The sequence below is a fragment of the Catharus ustulatus genome, chromosome 12, assembly GCF_009819885.2.
Source record: "Catharus ustulatus isolate bCatUst1 chromosome 12, bCatUst1.pri.v2, whole genome shotgun sequence".
Lineage (NCBI taxonomy): Eukaryota > Metazoa > Chordata > Aves > Passeriformes > Turdidae > Catharus > Catharus ustulatus.
In genome coordinates, this window is record NC_046232.1 from 15,930,009 (window position 1) to 15,949,874 (window position 19,866).

The 19,866-nt window shown below is 40.9% G+C and overlaps 1 protein-coding gene across 2 annotated transcripts in view; it reads left to right on the forward strand.

The window, feature by feature from the left end:
• The window catches only part of MCTP2 (multiple C2 and transmembrane domain containing 2), a 117,176-nt gene that overhangs the window by 57,664 nt on the left and 39,646 nt on the right, over nt 1-19,866 (forward strand). For both annotated transcript variants that reach the window (XM_033071097.2, XM_033071098.1), the window contains 5 exons: nt 621-723; nt 2,386-2,488; nt 11,653-11,754; nt 12,692-12,766; nt 13,576-13,695. In XM_033071097.2, the coding sequence (XP_032926988.1) occupies nt 621-723; nt 2,386-2,488; nt 11,653-11,754; nt 12,692-12,766; nt 13,576-13,695 (503 nt within the window). The remainder of the gene's footprint in view (nt 1-620; nt 724-2,385; nt 2,489-11,652; nt 11,755-12,691; nt 12,767-13,575; nt 13,696-19,866) is intronic.

Sequence of the window (19,866 nt, forward strand, 5' to 3'; positions counted from 1 at the left end):
TTTGGGGGAGTTTGCTCTGTTTGTTTGCTGTAAGTACAATACCAGGATCATGCATGGATTCTCCAGTTGATGTTGGGTTTTGTTTAAACTGTGGCATGGTGCAGAGACTTCACAGCTTCAAGAACTTGCTCACATGGAACTAATTGAAGAAATGCTTCTGATTTCAGTCAGTGTTGTGCTTCTTTTCTCATGATGTGGATACTTAATCCTGTAATCAACTGAAGAAGACCACAGGCTCTAAGCAGAGGATAAAATAGGGAGTGTAACTGCAGCACTGCTCCTTCCTGGCTCAGAACAATGGTGCTGCTTTCCTAAGGGCAGCTGAGTAATTGTGAACATGAACAGATCTTTCTTGTTGTAAGGACTGAGAGAGGATTCACTGAAAATCTGATTTCAGGTATTAGAGTGAAGCCCCCTGAGTGAGCTGTAAGGTAAGTGTTGGAGTTTCCACAGCTGGGGGTGATCTGAGATATGGAATTTTGGCAAGTCATTCCAACAGAACAGGGCACTTGGCAGTTGCTTTAATGGATCTAATTTTATTTAACCAATCATTTCCTCTGCCCTACTGCAAAGATAATAAATACTATAACTGGTCCACTTAAATTTTTTTCTTTTCCTAGGCAAAAGTGATCCTTTCTGTGTCTTGGAGCTGGGAAACGACATGCTTCAAACACACACCGTTTACAAGAACCTCAATCCAGAGTGGAACAAAGTTTTCACATTGTAAGTGGATTGCTTTGGAAACCATGCAGCAAGTCCAGTTAGCAGCTTAACTAGGAAAGCTATTGACTTTGGGAAAATGCAAAGGTCAAATTTAAGATATGTCATTTTTTTCATAGTCAGAGAGGATGCTGGAGAAATCTCAAATATAACTTAATTAAAGCCTTTTGCCTTTTACTAGTTCTTGCATGGAGTTTATTAATAGAAGTCATTAAAAGAAAAATTACTGTGATATTTATAGGAAGAATCATGACTAGACATAATGGAGTCATAGCTTGATCCAAGAGATAATGTAACAGAAAGTTGAGACCAGATACTCACGCCTACATTTTCCATAACTTAAAATAAAATATGTTTCATTGAACCTTGGTAGAATTCTTGTTTAATTTGAAGTAAGCAGAGAATTAGAGCTCATGTTGGTTTTGGTATATCTTCTGAATTTAAACTAGTCAAACATGCTCCAAATTAGATGCTTAAATTTTTATGGAAATTAAGGTATTCTTTTATTTGTCACTTTATTAATAATAAAAGTTATAATTTAGGTATTGCTTTTAGGCAGCCCAATTTTTAAATCTTGCTTTATGCTGACAAAGGTTTTTGTGAGTAAGTGAGTGAGATAAACGTCTCCCAAGGCTGCAGCAGTCTGTGCAAAGGCTGGCAATGAAGCATTTGTGACATTTGCATCTGTCCACTGGAAGAACAGTTTGAAAATTATGAACTTCTTGCTAAAGCAACATTCATAAATACTAGGCTGAATGAGAACACAAGAAAAACTGATTTCTTTAACAGAAATATTTTGCTGGATTTCTGTTTAATTCAGGGACGCAGCTGAATGCTTGTTTCTTGAAGTCCTTTCTCATACTTTGTTCTCAAGTAGCTTCCACTCATCGCTGTTTTTTCTGAGACTGTACCAGCAGATGAGTCTTGTCGGATGTTCAGCCAGCAAAATAAATCCAATAACAATCCAAATTTATTTTATTTAAAAAGAAAGTTTGTGTCTGTACTTCCTGTGGGTCTCAGAAATGTCAGCTATGGACTGTCTCTAACTTTCTTACTAATGTTGCCTGGCTAATCCAAGCACCAAATCTTGAGAGCCAGTTAGGCACTTGCATCTCTCCTTAGATTTTTGTCCATTAAAAAAAAAATAATTAAGCCCCTAAAAAGTTATTGATGATTTAGATTTAATTTGGGGCAGTGTGGATTGTTTGGGGTGGAAGAGTCCATTTCAGCTGGAGCTTTCATTACCACTAGAAAGCCCTCCCCATTTTATCCAGGTTTTCTACAGCACACTTCTCTGTGTGTGTTACTGTGCAGTTTTAATGCAATGAAACTTGGTTTGAATTCAGCCCCTGACCTCTCCCAGTCACCAGCATTCTCTGTTGGAGAGCTGAGTTTTACATTGATAGCATCACCAATACAAAAAAAATACCAAAAGTCACTGTCTGGTAGTTTCTTCACCTAGTTATGCAACTGAAACATGAGGGGAGAGCTTGGGGAATACCCATCACTCGATTCATTTTGGGGGGAATTTAATTAAATGCTAGTATATACCCCAAGGTAATACAAACTTAATTAGTAAAACAGTAGTCTCAGATCTTTGTGGAGGAGATTGTGTGCATGTGTATTGAATATTATTTTTTATGTGTCTGCACATTTTTGTTCCAGCCCTATTAAGGATATTCACGATGTTCTGGAAGTGACAGTGTTTGATGAAGATGGAGATAAACCCCCTGATTTCCTTGGAAAAGTTGCCATCCCTTTGCTCTCTGTAAGTTATCCTTCTCACATGTATCATGGTTGTGGTTTTTTCTCCCTGTAGCACAAAACCCCAGAGATTTAAACAGGTTTTGAGATCTGTACATGCCTTAGTTGGCAGTGTTTATAGTTCTGCTCAGTGTAACGAGCATTGTCAACCCACCTTAGTACAAATTTGGTTGATTGGAAAGCAAACTGCAGAAATGTCCTGACTTCATCAGTGCCACACAGGTCTGAAAACATAATTGAGTTGCTCTGTGTGTTTCCACATCATCTTCTGAAGGTAACGTTTTAAGCATGTCTTTGTTCCGTCTTGCTTCTTTTTACTCCAAGAAAGTAATTGCACATCGCAGTAGGATTGACTAGAGATAGCTGTTGTTATTGGCACAGCTGAATGAAATTACCTAAAAGGGGTGTTTTCCACTCCATAGTGCTTTTAAAGACTGGTGGCTTTTGTTCTGTAAACAAATATGTGAGGAGTGAGCGCTACCATGGGAGTATAAAATCAAAACTGGAAACAAAGCGAGCTCAGGGGAAAGTGGTTGCTCTGGAGATTATGGAGAGTTGAAGCTTTTTCAGAAACAGCCAAAAAAGGCCAAGCTAAAGAGAGTGGAACATGAAAGGACCATTAAAAGACTTTAATAGAGGAATGGGGGGAAAGCAGCTTTGTGTTTGGTAGGACTGATTTAATTTTGAAACAAGACTGGTAGTAATGGCGAGCAAACCAGATCAAGAGGACGTAAACAGCTCCATGTGTGCGTGCAGTGCCACAGAAGGTTCTGGTAGCTTTTACAGTAACGTGTAGGAAGAACTTTCTAGGCTGTGACTTATTAAATCAATTAGTAGATGAGGCTTGAAACGTCATGGGACTGTTGTGTCATATTAGCCAAGTTGTGTAAACACGTTTAGCTGTAAGCATGGGGGTTTCTGTGAGTTGTGAGGCAGTGATGCTTTGCAGGAGCTTCCCTGGGCCCAGGGGAGGCTGTGGCAGATATTTGTGCAGTTGAACCCTGTGCAAACACGTGATTTGTTATACAAACACCCACCATGGTGTGATTCTTGGGGCTGTCCCATGCAGGAGTTGGACTCCAGGATCGTTGTGAGTCCCCTTCAAGTCAGGATATTCTGTGATGACATTTATGCTTCCCATATATAACCCCATTCCAGCAGCACAGGCTGTGGTGAGATGCTTTTGGTAATGGTCGGTGTGATGCTGTGGGTAACCCTGTGCAAACACGTGGGGTGCTGATTTGTTATACAAACACCATGGTGTGATTCTTGGGGCTGTCCCATGCAGGAGTTGGACTCCAGGATCTTTGTGAGTCCCCCTTCAAGTCAGGATGTTCTGTGATGACATTTATAACCCCATTCCAGCAGCACAGGCTGTGGTGAGATGCTTTCGGTAATGCTCGGTGTGATGCTGTGTGTAATAGCACTCTCAAATAGGCAGATGGTGGATCCTGATTGAAACTGCAGAGTACAAAATTGCAGTCTTGTTTTGAAACATCCCTGTGAAAGCAGATTCACCTCTGCAGAAAGGCTGGCACACTTCTTCCAGGGCTGAGGCAAGAGCTTGTCTTTGAATTTTAGAGGTTGGCTGCTGCAGGAAAGGCAGTGATGGATCTGTGGGGCTCTGTCCCAGCAGAGACTGGAGAAATGGGAGATTTCTAGAGGGAAAGCAAAGGTCCCATCTGATCAAGGCAGGACATAAAAGCCTCACAGCATCAGCACAGTTCAGGTACGGGAACAGTCAAGATCACAGAAGGGGACTGAAACATTTGGTATTTCCAAATAAATAATGAACTGCCCAGAAAACTCTTGAACTGACTTAGTGGACATGATCCCAAACTAAGCAATGCTTCATAGTGGTAAAGAAATAGGTCTATTTGCTCCGGTTTTGTAGTGATTTTGTCTAAATTAGTGTATTTCAAAGCAATGTGGCTTCTGAATCTCTTCACAAAAGCATGTGTGCTTTCATCCACCCTGTGCTGTTCACACTGGTGTCTGAAATTGGGGAACCCCAGCAATATGGGGTTTTAAAGACCCTAACATACAGGAGTAAATACTGAGCTCTCAGTGGCCCACACACCATTGTGAGCTTTACAATGCTCTTCCCTCCGTGGCTCAGACTACATGATCTTTTTTAGGATATTTTAGATTGTTCATCTATTTTCGTAGCTTGAGTTGTCAATATCTCCTATTTTAGAGTACTACTAGAGTCAGTTGGGCATGGAGGATTATTTGATGTTTACAGGGAGGAAAAAACCTCTTAACATCTTTTATTCCATTTTTGATCACTTTGTTAATTTTTCCCCAAGTCCTCGTATCTCTGATGTTACTGGAAGAGAGTGGCTGGAGCAGCTGCTCTCCTGCAGCCCCAGTGCTTGCCAAATGGCCTGCATGATCGGCAGCAGGCTGTGTGGGCTCACAGTGAGAAGATGTTAGATTTGGAATTTCTGTTGATTTTATAGGCATTTGTCAAGTATCCCTTAGGAAGCATGTAACAAGGCAGAGGAGGGGAGTGCATGTGTGTGGTAATGTCCAAACTATGCAGTGTAGGTTTTTCTGTGTCCAAGGTTTGGGACAAAAAAAAATAAAATAAAAGTTGTTTATGCTTTCCCTTGCCAACTGATCTTCTTCCTTCCCATCCAAACTTCTCTGCCTCCTATTTCAGTCAAATCTAGTGTAAATATACTCATCTCTGCTTCTGATTAAAAACATTTTGCACCTATTAACTTGGTCTGCTCAGACAGAGAACTGTAATTTTCTAAGCTCTTTTTCTTCAAATGGGAATTTGAATGTATGTTGTCATTTTGACTGTGACTTTGAATGTATCCTTTGAACCATTTAGATAAATATACTAAAAGAGAACAAAAGTTAAAGACTCAAGGAAGCCTCACAATCATGTAGATTTAATTTCTGTATGTAATCAGCCCTAATATTTGCCTGGCATTGAATTGTCTTTTGAAAATAGATGTGCTTTTGCCGTTCTTTTTTCCTGTTAAAAATGCACAAGTTTGACTTGTGAGCTGTCAGCACATGAAGTAAGTTTACTTCAGGAATTGTTCATGGATGACTAGATTCTTTTCTTAATGAAAAATTGCCTTGAATAAAGTGTATGTTGGAAGGATATGAAATGTTTAATTAATATGACACCAAATTTTGGGTTAAATGCGTTCAGTAGTCCCACACTGGCATTTTGCAAACATGACTACACCCTCATCATCACATTAACAGGAATAACCTTACGGCACAGAAATTCAGGGGTGGTGAAATTGTGTTTTCTTTCCCTTCATTCTTGACTGTGATCTAGGATTATAGCAGGGACCAAATAAGAAAAATAAAAAGCTGGGCAGCGTGAGAAGAGTTTTAAGATGCCAAATGATGAATAAAACTATAGGCTTCACATTTTGGTAGATGTGATGAAGCAGAGTTGGATAAATGCACATTTTGCTGGCAATAAACTGAATTTGGGGAACAAAACAGAGGGGGAGAATTTGTAGTTTAGCTGTAACTTTTCAGTGTTAATTGACCTATTGTACTACTTTTCTCCTGTTCTTTTCGTCAAATTACTGTCCTCCTCTAAAGCATGTGAGACCTCATCTCAAACACTGCTCTGGTCAGCCACACTCACAGTTTACACCAGAAAAGACACAAATCAGTGCTACCAGTGTCCAGCAAAGTGGATCCTCTCTTGCCAGAGGTGACCCATAGAGCAAGGCTTGGCCAAGCCTTGGGCTGGAGGGAGATCTTGGGCATGGGGAGTGCAAGGGAAGCCCATGAGCTCTGAGCAGAGACGTCTTTTGTGCCAGAAACTGGAGAAGAACCTGGGGAACACAGAAGTAGGGCAAAAACTTTATTACTTCAAGAAAGAAGTTTGATAGGTTTTAGAAGTTTTGTAGGTTCTGGGGGACTTGAACTAATTATCAAAGAAGTCCTTTCTATCTCTGTGTTCCTTTGTGTCCTAGATCTTAGTAAAGGCAACCGTGTGTCTCTTTGTGAGGGTCTGTCTTTTTTCTTCTGCTTCAAGAGACTCCTATCTCCTAGAAGGCTGCAAGTTATTAGAGACATAGGAGCATATAGTGTGCTTCAATGAATTTGAAAGCAGAGTATATCAAATATCCTCATGTAGAAAGGCCTTTGAGTGAAGAGTTGTAGCGCAGAATGGAATATTTTTTATCTGCTGGATTATCAGGTCAGAGTAGTCCTCAGCTGCACCCTTTTTTCCAGCCAACAGGAAGAGGTCTATGAAATATTCTCAAGTGCCAGGCAAGGGCAGTAGCCAAAGATACACCGAAAACAAGGAGTGTGCCTTTGGCAAGCTTAATGGTCTACAGGATGGCCTGGATTCAGAGAGCAGACACCTGAGGATTGCACTTACTTAGCACTTGACCATAAGTGCACAGCCCTTTCCAGGAGAAAGTTTTAGAGTTTGAGAAAACTGAAATTGCTGTGTTTATGCAATGGAGGCAGCTGTGAAGTGTGCTGTCTGTTCTGGCTTTTGTCCTGATCATGAACCGGGATTTTTGGGATGGGGAAAAATCCCCCACATCTCTCCCAGAGAAAATAACGTCTTGTTTCTGACATTAGAATCTGCCCCGGCCACTTGCTGCTCGCTGGAAAGGTGTCAACAGGGGTGTTGTCTCAAGTATCACCTAGGATCCATGTGCTCCCAGGGTTTTCAGCTCCTCCTCAGACAGGCTCCAGCCCTCATTTGAAATCCCTGCCTGCTTTCTTTCAGTCCAGCAGCTCCATATCTCTTTGGTCTTTGGATAGCAGTCCTCTGCCAAAAACTCAAATCTCTGTTCCACTTCGGATCCCACAGGTTATTCAAAGGGAAGTGTTTGGGGTAAAATGTTTTGGGGTGAAGGAACAGGCATTTTGTCCAAAATTGGTTTGGTGCATATGGCAAGACTGGGGAGGAACAAAAACCTCTTTATTCATGTACAGGTGGATCAAATATGTGCCTTGCTTTCATCTTTTCCTGGGGAAACACGTCCTTTGATAAGGGGAGGTGTGTGTCTATTACAAGACAGCTTTATGTTATGCAGGGCAAATGGGATGACATTGTGCATCAGCAATGAGCTCCAGCAGGAGTATCAGAGGTCCCAAATGCTTTAGATGAATTACCCTTGGAGAGTAGCCATTACCCTCTCCACACGTCACGGGTGTTGATGTACAGAGGTTTAACCCAGCTTTCTTCTGTCAGGTCATCAATATATGACATTGAATCTGCATCAAAGCTGGATACAGAGTGAAGTTTTCTTAAAATCAATGTAAAAAAAAAAACCTCTAAACCATATTTCTTTAAGACAAGAGCAATGAAAAAACGCACTTTGCTGCGTAAGGGTCCTGTCTTCTCCGTGTTTTGTGTCATATCAATCTTGGCTTTTGCTATTTCATTAAAATTCCCAAGCGGTCAGAAGGTTGTTGCTTAATAGATTTAGCATTGGCTGGCTACATCAATACTGTGTTTAGTCACATTTGTTTTACTGGGGACATCTGTGCGAAGAGTTTAGCAAATATATTCATTCATTTGAGAGGAACCTGGTGCACTTTGGACCTTGACTGGGTGGTGGTCTCGTGTACCTCAACATTTCCTTCTGTTAGACACAACTTCATGGAGTTTTTTGCCTCAAGTGCCTCTATAAAAATATTTATTGCAAAAAAGAATTTCAGCTTTTCTTCCAACTGATAATTTCCTTTCCGTGGTCCTGTATGGAGAAAGGATGTGACATGGAATATACAGTTCTTCTGTGAAAATACGGGTATGGTTTTGTCTTTCTGTGTTGACTCAGAAGAGGGAAATGCCCCAAAGGTCAGAAATTCCCATGGGATGAAAATCCAGACAATTTTTCTGACAGTGACCTTGCAATATGCAGCACATGGGTGTGGCAGGCACTGCTGTCCTCATGTTAATCCCAGGGTTATGGGCAGACTTGCTTGGTGGCTGAGCCCCAGTAAGCTATTAAGAAGCTTTCAGAGAATGCAGGCATTAGTATTCAGTGAGGATATAAAGCATCATCAATAAAGGAATAATATTGATTATGTCTCTTTAAGGTGCTTACCTGCAGAGATTTTCACATTTAATTTGAATATTCCCTTCCTTTTCCCATAAGTAGATGTTAAGATAAGCTGTTTTAGACACAGATATCAGAACTACTCATTGAGTCAAACCCCTGTGACATCAGCAGGTTTGCAGCAAAAGGTGACAGCAGAAACCTGATCCTTCTGACACTGAGCTCCATCCCATGACCCCAGCCCTGGCTGCTCTTTTCCACAGCTGGAGAGAGCATTTCAGCATTCTTTGGGAATAGAAGAGATTGGGGGAGAGAAAACAGAAAGAAATAGATGCAAAATGAAATTACTGTAACTGTTTGTCCCTCAAGTTAGGGGAGAAGCTGAACAGAATCTGAACTCTGCCCCAAGAACAGGATGCCATGAAAATGAGCAGTATTTAAGGCTCTTTGCGTGTTTTTGTGGGGGCACAGCTGAGACATGCCACCAGTGTAATCTCCATGCAGTTGTGGGTCTTAGAATCGCCCTGTACCTTTGGTTGAACCACACTGCCCTAGCACGGTGCCAAAACTGTAAGGGAATCTTTTGTTTGAGTTATTTTTCAGGCTTTTTTTTCCCTTTTTAACCAAATGCAATGGTGACAGACCATTTCATAGCCTGCCGTTCTTCTCTTGTGCTTTTTTCCCCCTGAAGAAAGTCTAAAGCTAAAATATCTAGTCCTAGGCTGAGTTATAATTGCACATCCTTTCCCAGACAGTTTGAACACTTAAAATTAAATATACCAAATAAATCTGACTGTAAAACTTTATTTGTATTGCATTACTTCCTGCCCTGTTCTATTTAAAAATAGTAGCAACAATAATAATGACACCATTCAAGAAATTTCCCAAGCAAACCCTACTCACAAATACAGAGGTGGAAATTACTTGTTGCTGATTTAAAACTTACAGTTTGAAAACACCTGCAGACACACCCAAAATGTTTGATTCAGCTCCAGCTCTTAAAATAACGAGTCTTTTCTCCAAAGCATTTTTTTTGAGTGCAGAATACCACAGTATCAGGCTCAAATACTCAGAAACATTTCTTTTCCTTTTTCTATCAGTTTAGCTCTGTGTCACATTTCCTTTCCTTGAGGGTTATGCTCTTGAAAGATGTAAGAAAGAAATATATCCCAAGGAATATAAAGAGGCCTTCCCACTAGCTGTTGCTTCTGGTGTGACTGGCTGAAATGTGATAAGAAATACGTGTACCTGAAATACAAAGAAATGCAGCTCCCAAATTAATAACCATGGAGAATCCAGACTTAGGAAATTATGATATATACTGGACATCTGCATCTCTGCAGACACACTGGGAGTAAAGTACATTCTATCCTGTCACAGCAGAATCCATGAATCAAAGCTCAGGCTATACCTGTTGCTGGGTCATCCTCAAGGACCTCAAACCAAATCCTTTTGTCTCAGTATCCCTGCCATCAGTAAAACCATTTATCCTTTAATTTGTAAAATTTAACAAATTCACTATTTTCCAAGCAATATTTTTTTTTTTCATTCTGTAAAATTAATTTTTTTGGCCTTTTTTCTTTTGAAGGGAGGAAAAGCAAACTGGTGAGAGAGCAGAAACCTTTCTGATGGGTTGACAATGCTGTATGTGGCAGTTGGCCCAGGACCTTCTGATGCCAGTCCATTTGGCCCTAGAAAAGGGTCTAATCACTTTGGCAGCTCTTCTGTTCTGAGGCTGCAGGACTGAAAAATGTTCTTTCACCTGCCCCTTTCCTGGGAGCTGCAGCATCCAGCTCCAGCACTGTGTGTGCTCTCTTGTGGTGAAAGCAGAGGTGCTTTGTGATCAGTTCAGTGTTGTTTTTTTTAATTTATTGGTATTAAAGGAATTTCACATAGATCTCTGTAACTGTAAAGCTTTGGATGGAAAAACAGGGAATAGCTGGAGTTCCTGACCATACACTACTGAGGATGCAAAACTGGTCCTTGTGAGATCCCTCTTCCTTTGCAACCTTTAGGCAGAAATCCCATCTACCCTTTGACAAACTGTTTTGGTATAGAAAGGGTGGAGCAACATTGGGAAAGAAAGTGACCTTTCCCTTGTCTTGTAAAATCACTTTGTTCCTATTACACCTTTTTTTTCCCTTACTCATTTCTACCATGGTTTATATGAGTGCCTCTTCTAAATGCCAGAGCAGCAATAGCCATTTTAAATATGGTTGCAATTTCATGCCCCCAAATTTCCTCCGTTATCTTTAATCTTTGATCATTACAGTCCCTCAATATAGCTTTTTGGTAAGCTGCAGTTTTTTATGTTACTGCTGTTTAGAATTAACTGGTCTGCTTCCTAAAATGCCAAATGTTTAATCAATACATATCCTACTGTGTATAATAAATACATTTCTGCCATCATTTTTGAAGAGAGAATGCTTTTGCTTTGAGCCAAATAGTTTACAAAATGGCAAGGAAGGTATTTTGTTTTTGAGCTGGGTTGTTTTTTTTTTTAATAGATGCTTAATGAGATAGGGCCAAGTGGTTGATCAGAGCAGAGAAGTGGTATTGAAATTCAGGGGTGGGGTGGGGGGAGAAGTCTTTTACATGAATTAGTTAATTTTGAACATTTGTTACATTAGCATTCGCTCCACTTCAGCCGATTCATTTCTTTGGATTGCATTTGTTTGCTGGGTAATAATTTGATAGCGTTGCAATAAACTAAGCATTAAGAAGTGGTTTCGTGTACTGGAGTGTGCAATAGGTAGGTAAAGTTGTTGTTTGTGGCTCTTTTCCTAAACTTTGGAAGAAAAATCCCATTTTAAACTTATAATAACAGAGGCTGATTACTTCCCATCAACTCACTGGCTTCCAGGGCAGAATTTTCAGACTGGTTATTGCGTGCACTGCTCTACTATGAAGTACAAGGTCTGAAAATTAAAGTTGGACCATAAGAGATTTAATCTGCAATTTTATAGGTCTCTAATCCAACAGTTGTTTTGTATTTCAGGCTCCAAGTATATTATCAGGGTTTGGGGGAAGTTTTTATTTTTTATTCTTTTGTGTTTCAGTTATTTATTTATTTGTTTGCAGTGTCTTTAAATTATACCGAGGATTACAGCCAGGAAAATATTGATGCTTTTTCTCCCCTCCCCTCCCCAAACTATAGATTAGAAACGGTAAACAAAGTTGCTACACACTGAAGAATAAAGACTTGGAACGTGCTTCAAAAGGAGTAATTTACTTGGAGCTGGATGTCCTATTTAATCCTGTAAGTTGAAGTATTTTCATTTTGCTTATCACTGGTGTAAGAAAAGAGCGGATCTACAAGGACGAGGCGGGGGTGATGCTTTTAAAACCAGGAGCCGAGCCAGAAAAGTCCTGTCCCCATTGCATCTGGTGCTGGAGGGAAGTTTGATGCTGTGAGTGAAGATTTGGACTATCAGAGCTGTGGCCCCTCCAGGTGGATGGGACAGAGAAGGGGCATTTCTGGAGGGACAAATAATCCACAAGCACTTTAGGAAGAAGGTGCTTGCTGCTGCAGCCACAGCTTCAATTGCAGCAGCCAGAAAAGGGCTTCAGGTTCATTTTATTATACATTACTTTTAACACTTACTTCTCCCCCAAAAAGCTGACCCAGGATGTTCTCTTCCCAGGGTGTTGACAGGAAAATTAATGAGGCATGGACACAGTGCTTAGTTTTTAGGTGGCTGAGTCAGTCTCAATCGTTTATGCCCTCCAGTCTTTTACTGAGTTTAACTCCTATTTATTAAGGCCACCGTGGGCTGTGCCACAGCTCTGCTCCTGCTAAAGTGAGTCCAGCCTCGCCCAATTTAACTTGTCTGCATTTTCCTTAGCGTGGAATTATAGAATGGCTTGGTTTCCAAGGGACCCTAAAGCTCGTCTCATGGACAGGGGCACCTCTCCCTACACCAGGCTGGTGTAGTCCTGTCCACCTGAATGTTTCCAGGGATAGGGCATCCACCCTCTCTGGCCAACCTGTGCCAGTGCCTCACCCTCCTCATTGTAGAAAATACACATTAAAAGCAGCTGCTATGTCACACAGAGTCTGGAAAGACAGAGATGCTGAAATTCCTCATCTTCCTGAGCAGTGCTGGTGCTGATGAAATATGGAACTGAAATAACTCCTTTAAAACTACATGGTGTTATTTTTATTGTTTTTTTGGTTTTTTGTTTTTTTTTTCTAGATAAAAGCAAGTATTAGAACATTCAAGCCCCGAGAAAAACGCTTTACTGAGGAGAACCGCAAATTTTCTAAAAAGGTGAAAATTGTGACTGGGCTAAGCTTTTGCATCTGTTTGGGAAAGATTTGAATTGCTGTAGCATGGTTGCAAGAACAAAACCTATTTATGCATAAAATGCTGAACACATGTAAATTCAGTGTATTTCTGTATATATTAAAAGGTTTGTTTGTGTTAACACAAAATTGCTTTCTGATCTGGCTTGCATCAGTAGTTCTGCTTTGTGCTTCAGAGTGGGGAAAATGATAGCTGTGGATTTTGCACAGTTCGCAGCACTTAAAGCTCAATGAGAGCCTTATTCCCTTCTTTGTGAAGAAAAGCTAAATTCCTTATGTAGAAAGTCCATAGGATTTTCCATAGGAACAATGACCATTATTCTTTTAAAAATCAAGAGACCTTCTAATAAGTCTAAAAATCCCTATTTATTTTTATGGACTAGTTGAAAACATGTAGAAAAGGGGATCAGACTACATTCTATCTGTGCCTTTTCCTGAGACATTGGTGTATTTTAAGAATTGAATGAGGATAGGAGGATAGAGGTAGGTTTGTATAACTGTTTTATTTAGTTTTGGCATCAGTTTGTGCCTTTTTTCTTGTTTTTGTTTTTTTTTTTTTTCTCTAAGAAATGAGGAAAATCTGGAAGGTTTGGGTGTAATCAGAAAGCAGACAGGAGCTGGCGAACGTGTCTGAAATAGAGGCTTTATTTGTAATATGTGTCCTGGCGTGCATTTGTAGCTTAAATTATCCCTGTTTCTGAAGCAATAGTAGGATATTAGTGTGTTTGATTAAACTCCTCTTCTCCTCCCCTCCTCCCACTCAATATTTATCAGATCTTATCAAGAAATGTTGATCGCGTGAAAAAAATCACCATGGCAATATGGAATACAATACAATTCCTTTGGAGCTGCTTTCTCTGGGAGTCCACGGTAAAGAGCCTGATAGCATTTGTGGTAAGTGGATTTCTTCTTTTACTGCATGGGGCTGGGTGATCTGAGATGCAGAGTGTTCCTGTGCCTTCCTCCCCACCAGCACCAAGCCCGCTCTCCTTTGCTGTTGTTGCTGTTTTGTGGCTGCAGGGCAGCTTGGGCCACACTGGGCCTGATGGGGATGGGAATTAGACTTCAGGAAAGCCTTTCCTGGCTTGGAGCAGAGGTATTCACCCCCTGCACCCAGCACTGAGGATGCCCTTGGGTGGGAGATGCCACCACTCACAGGCTGTAACTGTGTGACAACTTTGGAATTTTTAATTGTTTTTAATTTGAACATGGCAGCTGGGGGATAGGAAAGGCAGGAGGTGGTGGCCAAGAGGGTGATGTAGGGAGGTGCTTTTGATCTTGGTGATGCAGTGAGCTGATGAGTTTTGTCCCTTCCATCTTCCATTGCAATGAGGCATCACTTCACTGCAGGTTATTAATTCCTGCTCTGCCTGTGTTGGCATTGCCTGTTGCAAATTTATTTGCCTGACTGTCATAATGCATTTTTTAAAAGAAAAAAAAAAAAAAAAGGAGAAGGCTGGTCAGTGAGTTCTCCTGCTCTCTGCAAACAAAAAGCCAAGTTCTCCACCTGCCTATCCTGCTTTTCATCTCTCTCCTTTTTCCTCTTGGTAGTAAACACCCCATTTGCAGTTTTCTCATAATCCACTCAAGCACAAAAAGATTTTGCCTGCTCTTTACTCTGCGGTGTGACATTTTCTTCATGCTTGAAATGTTTGGCATGCCATTAAAGGTTGCAAAAATCGTTTTGTGGTGGTCCAGCATGCAGAAAGAAAGTTTTTGAGTTGAGTGTTTATTAAGCAATACAACATCCACATCTCTAAGATTTTCTCCTGTGTTTACTGTCTGTGAATTGTAAGACGCTTAAAGGCTTTTTTAAGGAAAACACTTCAGTGTATTTACCACAGATGGGTAAAATAGACCAATCCTGATTGAAAGAAGCAGGACAGAGGAGCTGTCCTCACCCTGTAGGTCAGAGGGATGGCTCACACAGATGAGTGGGAGGATGAAGAGGGTCTTTTCTCTCTAGTTTTTTTTCTTCCTGTTTCTTGAAGTTCATTCAGAAGATACTATATTATATATATATAATATATAATATATATTGTATATTATATAATATATATAATATATATTATATATTATATATTATATATTATATATATTATATATATTATATATATATTATATATAGTTAATGACTGGAGAACAGAGTAGTTGGTACCTCACTGAAGTAAGAGTGGCTGTGCAAAAGAGTTCTGTGATTGTGTCCAAGGGAATCAGATGGCTGTTCATGCTGGGGCTGGAATGAGAGGGTAAAATCCCAGTGTCCATGTCCTGCCATCACTGTACAGCAGGAATCTAAACACATATTTAAAAGGATTGCTCTTTTCTCACCAAAGTGCTTGTGACATTGCAGCTGTCAAGTTCAGTTTTCCAAACCTAGGAAAAGTTTGTAAGAAAAATAAGAAGGTGGGAAAATGAGTCTACAGAAAAAGGAATTTATTCCCAGTGAAAAGGAGTATAAGCAGGTTACAAGTTACAGGTTGATAACATCTTTACTGGATACCATAATACTCCTGGTTTCCTGAAAGGAAGTGGGTAATGGGAAAGGAATAAAAATACTCAACTCTAAGAATAATTACCACAGGCTTCTTCTACAACCCAAAATTTAAGTCTATCTGATTTTTCTCACATGGAGATAATTCAGCTCTGGCACTGAAAATGAAATGCTAATTATATATCTCTCTCTCACTATTTCCAGCATGAGTGTTCATAGTATTGAAAATACGCACACAGCACGGTAGGTGCAGCATCCCTCCCTGCCCAGTCTCTGTGGAAAATCCACTCCTGTGTGCTGGCTAAAAGATGAGGTGAGGTGGATGCACAAAGCTTCCCTACCCATGTTTCAGCTGGGTTCATGGCTCATTGGTAGCTTTGATGCCAGTTAGGCCCTCCAACTAGAAAATGTGTTTTTTGAGAATTATTTTTCCCTACAGATGATGTCCCTTGTCCCCTTGGCAATTACCATTTTGATCTGGTATTTCCCTTGGTTTCCCTCTACAGGTAACCCATGCCCTTCTCCCAAGGGGGAATGAAATGAGGGAGGAGGAAGGCAAGCAGTGTAATCATGAGAGCCTTGTTTTCTTCAGCAATCAGACAAAACCCACTGCCAGACAGATAAAATATTTGTGAGGTTGTCAGAGGACAGCAACAGCCAAGGACAGGGAATCTTTCACCTTCCTGTTTCAGTCTTCCCTCCCCATTAGTGCGACAGCTCGTGAGTGTGACAAGGACATCAACTGCTTTTGGGGGTGTAAGAGAAAAAGGGACAGGTAAAGAGGGAGGAAACAGGGCAGCACAGGCAGGACATGAGTGAATGAGAAAAATGCTCTCACTCTGTTTCCTCATTTATGAGATTCATCATCCCAGGGTAAATTTCTTTATTAGGATGTAATGGTGAGAGGAGACAGTCCAAGAACATGTGAGTAGATGAATTTTTTTTTTTTGTGCTATAAAAATGTAATCACATTTTTCATCAGCGTTCTGTGCTTTTAATCTGATGATTTTTCATCTGAGTTAATTGTATAGGCACAGAGGACACTGGGCTCTGCTGAAGCACTTGTAAAATCAGAATTTTTTCAAGCTTAGAGGTTTAGCAAAGAGGGTTGAAAGGGAGGTAAGATGAAGAGCAAAATTTCACTTTTGGTGATGTTTGCCCTGTACATAAAGGGTTTGTTGGAAATGGTGTTACACAAATAGAGAAAACATCCTGGGTCAGAGGAAAGGGTCACACATAGGATTTCTGGGTTCTTCATAGTTCACCTCTCTTCACTGGTCTGGTGTGAAAAATGGTCACACATGGTTGTGTGACCTGGGAACATCAGGAGTATTCCTCCACGAGAAAAATGCTGCCTGTAGAGTTGACAGTGTCCATATACCAAGAGACACCTTTAAGTACATTGTGTATTCTTCTCCATCAGTTCAGTGTTTGGGAGGATTTGTAGATTTTTAAGACCAAAAAGACCTTCAGACATACTTTTCTGTTTAATCTTGGTAGAGTTATGTCTGTATTCAACCCAATCTGTTGTGCTTTGATTGAAACATATGTCACAAAAAAGTCTTTATTTTGAAGATAGCTGGACACATCGTCCAGTACATCCCTGAATGGTTCTTCTCGTGTGCCTGACACACTTCACATCCCACCCTGGACAATTTTCTACCAGTTTGCAGTCTCAGTGTTGTAGTTCTAGCCTGGTCCTCTTCACTCCTTCCTTGTCACACTTTTCTCCATTGAGACATCACTTCCACACAGCGTTACTGGTGTCCAAAAAGCCAGAACTGTGTGGTGCAAAGTGCCTGGGGAATGTCTGCTCACAACTCAGCATATAAGTCTGATTATAACCTGTTTGTCTTTCCCACTCATGAATACAAAAATGTGTTTTCTTACCTTCCTGTTGCACGCTGAAACCAAAATTTTCAACCTTCCTGCTGTATGCAAACACTCTCTGCCTGCTCTGCTTCCCCTTTGCTGGTTGGGGAAGTGAAGCCTGTAAAAACCAAATCATTCTTACTGTACTGTATGTATTTTTAAAATATTTAAAAGTTAATTTTAGTCACAATGATTTTCATGAGGAATTATGCATCATTGCACATTGTGCTTGTGATTTTATACAACATAATTACACCTTCTATTGACAGTTTTCTCTGCATTAATGGTAATTATGCCATTTAATGAAATTACAGTAATTGCATTAAAAAATATAATCTGGTGCGAATTAAAAGGATATATTGACTGGAATTTTTACTATCACATATATATATTTTTAAGTTTGTATGATAGTTGCAGGAGATGTTGACAGGATCAGGCAAATGATGGGAAACCAGCCACCAGAGCACCTCTGGTGTGACTGGCAGTGCTGCTGCTGGATTCCTTCAGGGTCCCTGCACACTCACCCATGCCAGAATGCTTCATTTTCACTGGCAGCATTTCCCACTCTATCAGGTTTAGGCTTCTTGCTGATCCAGGCTGCTGCCAGGGTGGGGACAGGTGGGAATGATTTCTCCAGCTCAGCCCTGCCAGGGCCAGCCAACAAGGAATGCACAGGCAGTATTTATTTGTTTTGCAGTGACATTGCACTGTGTCTACTAATTATTTTATGATGGCTTAGTACTGGGAGGAAGGGGAGGAATGTGTGGTGATGCAGCATAATGAGTTGGAAATGTGGGGCTTCTGGTCAAACTCACTGCAGCTATTTAATGGTGGGCAGCTGGAAAAATGACAGGCATTGGGGTCATTCTGGAGCACTTTGGGCTTCCCAGAAAGCTGGCTGATGGAAGAGTAAGGAAGCTGTTGGGGTTGTGGATGATGCAGCACGACCCAAATGTTCTGTGCTCCTTGCTGCAGAGGTGGGATTTTTGCCCCTCTTCATTGAGACCCCCAAAGCTCTTTGGAGGGAGCTCTAGGATGCCTGATTTTTGGCAGTGACCCCTTGGGCTGTGGGAACATGAATGATGAGGAGCCCCAGGGCTGGCTGGGTGAGGCTGCAGGGATGTGCTCTGCCCTGCCAGTTTGCTTCAGGTCTAACCTGGGGCAGTGGCAGGGAGAGGACAGAGCCTGCAGCCTGTGAACTCCTGGGCATCTCCACTGAGTGTGAGACTGAACACTGCCACTGCATCCTGCCTGCCACAGGAGCTGGATCTGAGCCCAGCTAAGCTCATCTCACAGAGAAGATACCAATCATCTTATTAGACATGAACAATTTTTGATCCCTGTTGAGCTGGGCTATATTTATGGTGATGAACTACAGGCAAAAGACCATTTGCTTGTTGACAGTGTCCTCTAAAATTGCTAATTGCCTATCAGTGAGAGGGAAACGTTCTTTATCCCCTCGGGGAAGATATTTGTTAACTCCAAATCGGAGCCTTCTGGAGTTTACTTGGGGTAAATCTCTCATTCTGTATGTGGACAAGTGTCTCCTGCATGTCATAGTTTGGCTTTCCCAAGCAAAGCACAAAATGTTCCAGCCCTGGTTGTACTGAGCATAATTCAACCCTGGACATGACAACAATATACGGGTAAAACATCCAGTTTAACTCCTGCATTGTTTTGCAACGCAGTGATTTATTTTATTTTATTTTTCCCTTGATGGGAGGGGAGTTATAGATCAATAAGAGGAAATTCTTGGGATGAAAGTTTCACAGGGAACATGAGAAATCCACGGAGAAGGGACACCAGTAGCAGCTATGGAATAAGATGGAGACTGAGTCACCAAACCTCTCTTGCACCTCTGGCCAAACAAGCAGAGGAGAGAGGTTTAATTTAACTGAGTATTTACCAGTAGGTGGTAATAACTCACTCTTCTGTAGGTTGGGGAAGCAAGATGTACTCTCACATGAGCTCCCCTAAAATATTTCTTATTTTCCCTGTTGATTGTCTGTTAATTTTGAACAAGCACAAACCCTGATACAAAGCACAAACCACCCTGCCCTGACTACATGTGTGACTGATGAGAAGGGTATAGTCTTTTTTCTCTCCTTCTTTTTTGTTTTTTTTTTTTCATCCTCACAGCTGAAGACGAAATATAAATCATTGTTCCCAAACTATTCGGGAACAGCATTAAAGTAATGGTAGATTAAAATGTCTCCACATTAAAAGCTAAATAAAATGAATAGATGTAATCCTAAAGAGAGAAGAATGAGTATTCTTCAAACACTGAATAGGGAACTTGGAAGAAGAAAAAAACTTAAAAAAAAAAAAAAAAAAAAGAAGGAAAAAAGTATTAATGCAAAAGAGATGGTCCTTACATCCGCATTACTGTAGAGCTTTTGCTGAGGGCTGTTCTCAGCCCATTTGCAGCTTGTGTTTTGCTACAGTTTTAAAGAAGCATTCGCAAAGGAAGGAAGGCAGTTTCTATTTAAATAGGGGAGCTGTAAAATAACTCTGCTACAGAAATTCGTTCATGTTAAGGCTAGAGCTGGCGCTGGAGGAGCAGCGAGAGGCAGATTTCAGGAATTTTACCTAGTAAGTAATTCTTCAGAGCCCCCACCACTTCTTCCCCTCTTTCCCTCTGCAAACCCCTGGCAAAGGCACACCTTGGAAATCACTGTCTGGAACTCTGGTGCGAAGGC